Source organism: Myotis davidii, unplaced genomic scaffold, assembly GCF_000327345.1.
Source record: "Myotis davidii unplaced genomic scaffold, ASM32734v1 scaffold1915, whole genome shotgun sequence".
Taxonomy (NCBI): domain Eukaryota; kingdom Metazoa; phylum Chordata; class Mammalia; order Chiroptera; family Vespertilionidae; genus Myotis; species Myotis davidii.
This window is the reverse complement of record NW_006286237.1, coordinates 848,184-854,615: the sequence shown is the minus strand read 5'-3', so window position 1 is coordinate 854,615 and position 6,432 is coordinate 848,184. Positions and strand designations below refer to the sequence as shown.

Below are 6,432 nucleotides of genomic sequence, written 5' to 3'. Positions count from 1 at the left end.
TAGTGAGATCATGTGATACTTCTCTTTCTCTGACTGGCTTATTTCACTTAGCATAATGCTCTCTAGTTCCATCCATGCTGTTGCAAATGGTAAGAATTCTTTTTTACCAGAGTATAGTATTCCATTGTGCAGATGTACCACCGTTTTTTAATCCACTCATCTACTGATGGGCACTTAGGCTGTTTCCAAATCTTAGCTACTGTAAATTGTGCTGCTATGAACATAGGGGTACATATATCCTTTCTGATTGGTGTTTCTAGTTTCTTGGGATATATTCCTAGAAGTGGGATCACTGGGTCAAATGGGAGTTCCATTTTTAGTTTTTTGAGGGAACTCCATACTGTCCTCCACAGTGGCTGCACCCAGTCTGCATTCCCACCAGCAGTGCAGGAGGGTTCCTTTTTCTCCACATCCTCTCCAGCACTTGTCATTTGCTGATTTGTTGATGGTAGCCATTCTGACAGATGTGAGGTGGTACCACCTTGTCGTTTTGATTTGCATCTCTCAGATCATAGTGACTTTGAGCGTGTTTTCATATGTCTCTTGGCCTTCCTTATGTCCTCCCAAATAAAGTCTTTTCCATTATGTCTTATCAGGTCTACCTGAAAGGTGTGCACCCCAAATTTCCTGAGGGAGGGAAGATGTCTCAGTACCTGGACAGCCTGGAGATTGGGGATGTGGTAGAATTTCGAGGGCCGAGTGGGTTGCTCACTTACATGGGGAAAGGTAAGGGCCCCTCTGCTCCTTGAGCCTCTCCCAGCTCTCCAGTCCTCTGGGCACACGTGCCGTGCAGGGGGCCAGGGCTGCCTTCCTGTACACATAGCTCTGACAGTATCGAGAGGCAGAGGGCTCAGCCCACTTGTCACCGGGATCAGGATCAGCCCCCTGTCCACTTGAATTCGCCAACCACGACAGCTGTGGAGACAAGTAAAGCAGCCCTGCCTCACAGATTCGCCCCTCAGGCTGAGCTGTTTAGGGAGCCAGAGAGAGCTTTTAGCCCTTCCCAGGGGAACAGCATTAGCAAGTCCCTGGGGCTGCTCTGTGCACTTGGAAAAGTAGATTCACACCTGTCCCCAGGCCAGTTGCCCTCACTAGGGGTGACCCTCTGCCCGAAGCAGCTGCTGACTCAGTGTGTGGCCTAAACTGACTGGTAGTTAATAATACAGGCCATGTGATCCTGGCCCCATTGACCCTCCTGTGTATTATCAGGGCTGGCTCAACTCAGATGTCCGCCCAGCTCCGGGGTCATATTTCATTGCAGCTGCTAACCTGGCTTGCCATATTTTTAGTTCTGCATTTGTTTTCTTCATTTCCTATATTGACTTCACTCTTCCATCCCTTCTTCTCTTGATTTCTCAGGGAATTTTAGCATTCAGTCCAGCAAAAAGTCTCCACCAGAGCTCCGAGTGGTGAAGAGACTGGGCATGATCGCCGGCGGGACAGGTGTGTGTTGCTTTGGGGCCCTTCTCTACCACCATTGTTGGTGTTGCCATGAAAACTTCCCGGGGACCCTCGGAAAGTTTTGAAATCATATCAAGCTGGTAATTGGGATGCCCAGCAATGCCCAGGGCTCCCCAGTACCTAAAAAACAAAATCATGATCAGGTGGAAACCAAAAGCAATTTTTTAACCGATAGAATGAGCGATAACTCAGGTGTGCTCTCCTAAGACCTCCCACTGAATGGATCTCCTTTAGGTGAGAACAGGGACACCGCTAGAAACAGGCCAGTCAAGAAGAAAGTTAGCACTGGACATTTCCACATAGTAGACACTGTGGTAGGCTCTTTACCTCTGTGTAGGTACTTGCCTTTTCCTTGTACAGATGAGAAAAGGCAGCTGCAGAGAGGTTAAGAGGTAAAGGATTAGTATCCAGCTCTGCCTGGTTCCAGAGCACTTGCCCTGAACCTGCAAGCCCCGTTCAGGACTGTCCCACTGAGTCAGCACCTGTGACATCTAGCCAACAGGGGACGTTTGGAGGAAGTCTTAGAAGGACTTTAACAATATGAGCCCACAGCGACATGAGGGTGGCTTGAACTGAGCATGACGACAGTCCACCTACCAGATACCAGTTTTTGTGAGTTGATGGTAAGAGGCATGTCTATCCAGAGCTGTGGGTGCTGGAGCATACCCAGGAGGTTAGAGGACTTGGACACTGAATGAAGGTGGTGCAGTGGTGAGTGGGAAGCATTCAGATGAAAGCGTTTGTTGGCTGAGGAGCTGGAACGGTAGGCTGTGACTACCATGTCTCCCTGTGGCTGTCTATGCAGGAATCACCCCGATGCTTCAGCTGATCCGGGCCATCCTGAAAGACCCCGCAGATCCAACCCAGTGCTCTTTGCTTTTTGCCAACCAGGTTGGTTTGCTTTTCTCAGTCCTGGGACTTTTCAGTTGTGTGGGTCAGCTCAGAGATGTGGCACCCACGGGCAGAAACAGGCCAGTGCCCAAGATCCCCCTGTAGCTAGAGGACCCTCTGCTACCATAAGAGGACAAAGCCCTGAGCCAATTCCTTCCCTGGGCCCAAGGAAAGAAGAAAAGAAAACATTTTGGAAATATCGTCCTGAGCATAAAAACTTGCTCTTTGGGTTACCTTGGTTAGATATGCCATCTTTATTTCTTCATGCTGTGTAAATAAAACCTGTTCCCCTCTCCTTCCCCCTCATCCTAACCAACCTAAAAGTCGTGCTTTCTTTTTCTCTCCTGGTTACAAAATGTTCTGTGGGCCTGAGAAGATTCCTAAAGACTTTGTTTCTCCTTTTCATTTAAGACTGAAAAGGACATAATCTTACGGGAGGACTTGGAGGAGCTGCAGGCCCAATACCCCAGTCGCTTTCAACTCTGGTTCACTCTGGATCATCCCCCAGCAGGTACCCGCCCGTTCTGGATATCCCAGAACCAGGGCCTTGCCCCGATTGGGTTCTGGTTGAGGTGGAACCAACCTCCCTAACACGGCTGAGCTCCCCAGTCTGTGTGCAGGGACACATGGATCTCCCGGCCCTTTCCCTCAGGCCCCTGCTCACCAGGTGGGCGGCAGGAATGGCTGTGCTGCTGAGGCAGGCTGAGTGCAGGCTGTGTTTCACTTGACACCTTCTCCAGAGCCTTTCTGGGCCTCCCCACCTCAGGCTCTACACCCCTTGCCAGCATGGGTCTGGAGTGACTGTTCTCTCCTCTCCTCTCTACTGCAGATTGGGCCTACAGCCAGGGCTTTGTGACTGCGGACATGATCCAGGAGCACCTGCCTTCCCCGGGGGACGACGTGCTGCTGCTTCTCTGTGGGCCTCCCCCAATGGTGCAGCTGGCCTGCCACCCCAACCTGGACAAACTGGGCTACTCTCAAAAGATGCGCTTCACCTACTGATCGTCCCCTGGCTTCCCTGGTCCCGTTCCCGGCAATGTTCCTGGTCAGTGCTCGCATGCTGTAAGTCCTTGATCTCTTTCCTGGAAGGGTAAGCCTCTCGTCCTTCTCTGAAGCTGAAATCTGATGGTACCTACAGGAACAGCATCCTTGTAGCCCTGGAGAGAGCTAGGCCGAGGCGTTCCCTGGAAGGCCCCCCAAATCTCCCTGTGACAAAAGGTCCAGGTCAGGCCATGGAGCAGTCTCTTCCATGGGTCAGGAAGAAGGAAGCATGTACCTTCGTCCCAAGCCTGGCTATTTCCTGGGTAGCATCACACTCTTCTTTGTCTGTGTTGAAAGGAACAACCTATGTAATGGGTTTTACTTACTACTCGGTGCTTAACTGGTAGCAGATTCTGTGAGTGCAAGTTGAGCAGACTTCTAAAGCTAATCTTACAGAGGCTGCAGGAAAGGAGCAGGTGGTTTCTTCAGACCTGCAGGCCTCAGAGAGAGGAATCTCAAATATGTATTTGCATGTCTGTCTCTTTCTGCCCAGCCCAGGCTAGAGGGAAGTGGCTACCCACAGTCTGAGACTGCTGCTTGTGGCAGGAACCTCTGGCTATGCAAATAAATGGGCCAAGGCCCCAGTGTTATACCTATAGGACTGTTGTGTCTGGGGGTCTTGTCGCCAAGGCTTTTCACACCTGAGAGTTTTGGGAGGAAGGGCTTCCCAGCACAGAATTCTTCCAGGTCTTCCCAAGAACCCTTGAGCAGTTGTCCTGTGTGCTAAAATGTAAGCTGTCCCCAAACCGTGACCATCTTTGCAGTTGTCTCAGCAGAAGCAGAAGCTTAGCTTCTTCCTGGAGGCTTTTCAGGTCGGGGACAGAGCACAGTTTAGAGGGGATGTGGTTTGAGCCCAGGTCCAGTGGTCCTTTAGTTGGCCACTCTTCCTTCTCCCTTCTCTTGACCCTTCCTTCACCATATTCATCCTTCAGGGTACCTGGCAAAAAAATGTAAGTATTGTCTTTCTGTTTGGAAGAGAAGCCTTCTCCTTTAAAAGTAACCTAAGCCCAGCCGGTGTGGCTCAGTGGTTGAGTGTCCACCTGTGAACCAGGAGGTCACAGTTCGATTCCCAGTCAGGGCACATGCCCGGGTTGGGGGATCAATCCCCAGTAGGGAGCCTGTAGGAGGCAGCCAATCAATGACTCTCTCTGGTCATTGTTTCTATTTCTTTCTCCCTCTCCCTTCCTTTCTAAAATCAATAAAAATAGATTTTTAAAAACAATAACCTGACATCACCAGCCCAGCCAGACTTACTGGTGCCTGGACAGAGGTGGCCTTCCCAGCCCATCCGTTTGACCTCTCCTCTGCTATGACGTCATGACCCAGTCCACTCCCATCGCCCAGGGTTGGACCAGGCAGCTTTCTGAGATCTTTGTTAGTCCCATTGGGACAGAACTATGCATCAGTCTCGGGAGGAACGGTCAGCATTGCTGTTCTGCATGGAACCATGTATTGCTTTCTCTGGGCCCTAAAAGAAGGGTTATGGGACCTGAGAATTCAACCCTTCCATAAAGCAAAATCATCAGTTAATTCTGTTACTTCTATTCTATCAAACATTTCTTGATCAGCTAGTATGTGTGTACTCCTCGATGTGTATACAGGGGGAGACACTTAGCTTCCTCATCTCCAGAAAGGAGAATCGTGCTTGGATTGTTGGGTTCAGATAATAAAGCAGCCCAGCAAAAAAGTCTTCACACACAAGTTCACCATTCCTTGTTTGCATGGGTTTCTGTCTCACCCGCTCAGTATGCAAACATTCCTTTGGGACCTGCCATGTGCCAAGCACCGTGCTCAGCGCAGGATACCACTGTGACAAGACTGGTCTCTGACCCCCAAAGAGCTCCCAGTCTAAAGTAAAATAGACGTGAAACGTAATTACAGCACAGTGGTTAATACTAGAGTAGAGACACAAGATGTGGATGGGTGGGAGGATTCAGAAGAGGAGGAAGAGAAGAAAGAACGTTGCTGAGTTCACAGCCACAAACCAGACACTTGCTTAAGTATTCATAATTTAATCCTTATGATCATCCAAATCATTAAGGATTTGGCAAAGGTCTCACCGAGGAAAATTAAAGTCAGTCTGGTGGACAATGAATGTTTCTGGGGGTTTTATACAGCAGGCATCACATAACAGCCAACATGTATGAAGCGTTGCCATTTGCCTGGCATCATAGAAGAGCCTGCATAAATCATCTCAATCCTGACCCAGTGAAGGAGCACGGTTTTCTTCCCATATTTCAGGTGAGGCATTCAGTAAGGTGCTCAAGATCATCGGCTGGCCAGGAATGGAAACCTGGGTTTGGGTTACTCAAGCCCATGCTTTTAACCCGCACCAGAAGCTCACTGCCTCCAGGTATCCATAGACTAACCAACTACCATCTAAAATCGCACTAGTCATGCACCATCCTCCGGAGAACTGAGAAAGTGGTCCCTCAGATCAGTGATATTCAGCCCTGTTCATCTCATAGCCCATGTAAACTATTTTAAAATTCTGTGGCACACCAAAAAATTTTGCTGATCTAGCTCGTCGGTTGAAAATCACTGCCTCAAATCACTTTATGTGGTTAGAGGGGGCTGCACCACCTGTGGTCTCCCAGACCTGCACTCGGGCCGGAGGTGGGAGCACAGACTGGGCAGTGAGTTCTGGAGCAAGGCTGGAGGCAGTTCTGTTTATGCAAGAAATAACAGGCGCTGAACTAAAGCGCAGCCCAGCACTTAGCGCGTGATGGTTCCGGTCAATCAATGTGGGAGGAGCCAAGAGGCTGAAGAGGGGCTCAGGAGTGTTTGGAGGAGCAAACAACTGGCACCGGTCATGGTGAGATGGGGGGTTGGCCAGCGGAGAGGACGGGCGCAAGGGATGAAACTGGGCGGGGTGCAGCCCAACTCCCCGACATTCCTTGGTCGGGCGCTCCCGCGTGCAGCTGGGGGTGTGGTCCTCACCCAGCCAAGGAGGCGGGGCTCGGGATTGGAGCTGCGCGGGGGCGTGGCCCCGGGGAGCGGGCCTGTGATTGGCCTGCTGGAGGAAGACCCCCCCCCGTG

At 50.6% G+C, this 6,432-nt stretch overlaps 1 protein-coding gene across 3 annotated transcripts in view; it reads left to right on the top strand.

The window, feature by feature from the left end:
- Positions 1-5,915, top strand: part of LOC102756449 (NADH-cytochrome b5 reductase 1) — a 7,529-nt gene extending 1,614 nt beyond the window's left edge. Inside the window, exons 5-10 of one of the 3 annotated variants that reach the window (XM_006757470.2) lie at positions 597-726; positions 1,360-1,443; positions 2,267-2,352; positions 2,764-2,863; positions 3,182-3,397; positions 5,635-5,915. In XM_006757470.2, the coding sequence (XP_006757533.1) occupies positions 597-726; positions 1,360-1,443; positions 2,267-2,352; positions 2,764-2,863; positions 3,182-3,354 (573 nt within the window). In that variant the 3' untranslated portion in view covers positions 3,355-3,397; positions 5,635-5,915. Of the gene's footprint in view, positions 1-596; positions 727-1,359; positions 1,444-2,266; positions 2,353-2,763; positions 2,864-3,181; positions 3,990-5,634 lie in introns of those variants that run through there. The other 2 variants (XM_006757469.2, XM_015559892.1) reach the window with 2 other exon arrangements.
- Positions 5,916-6,432: the final 517 nt, after the last annotated feature.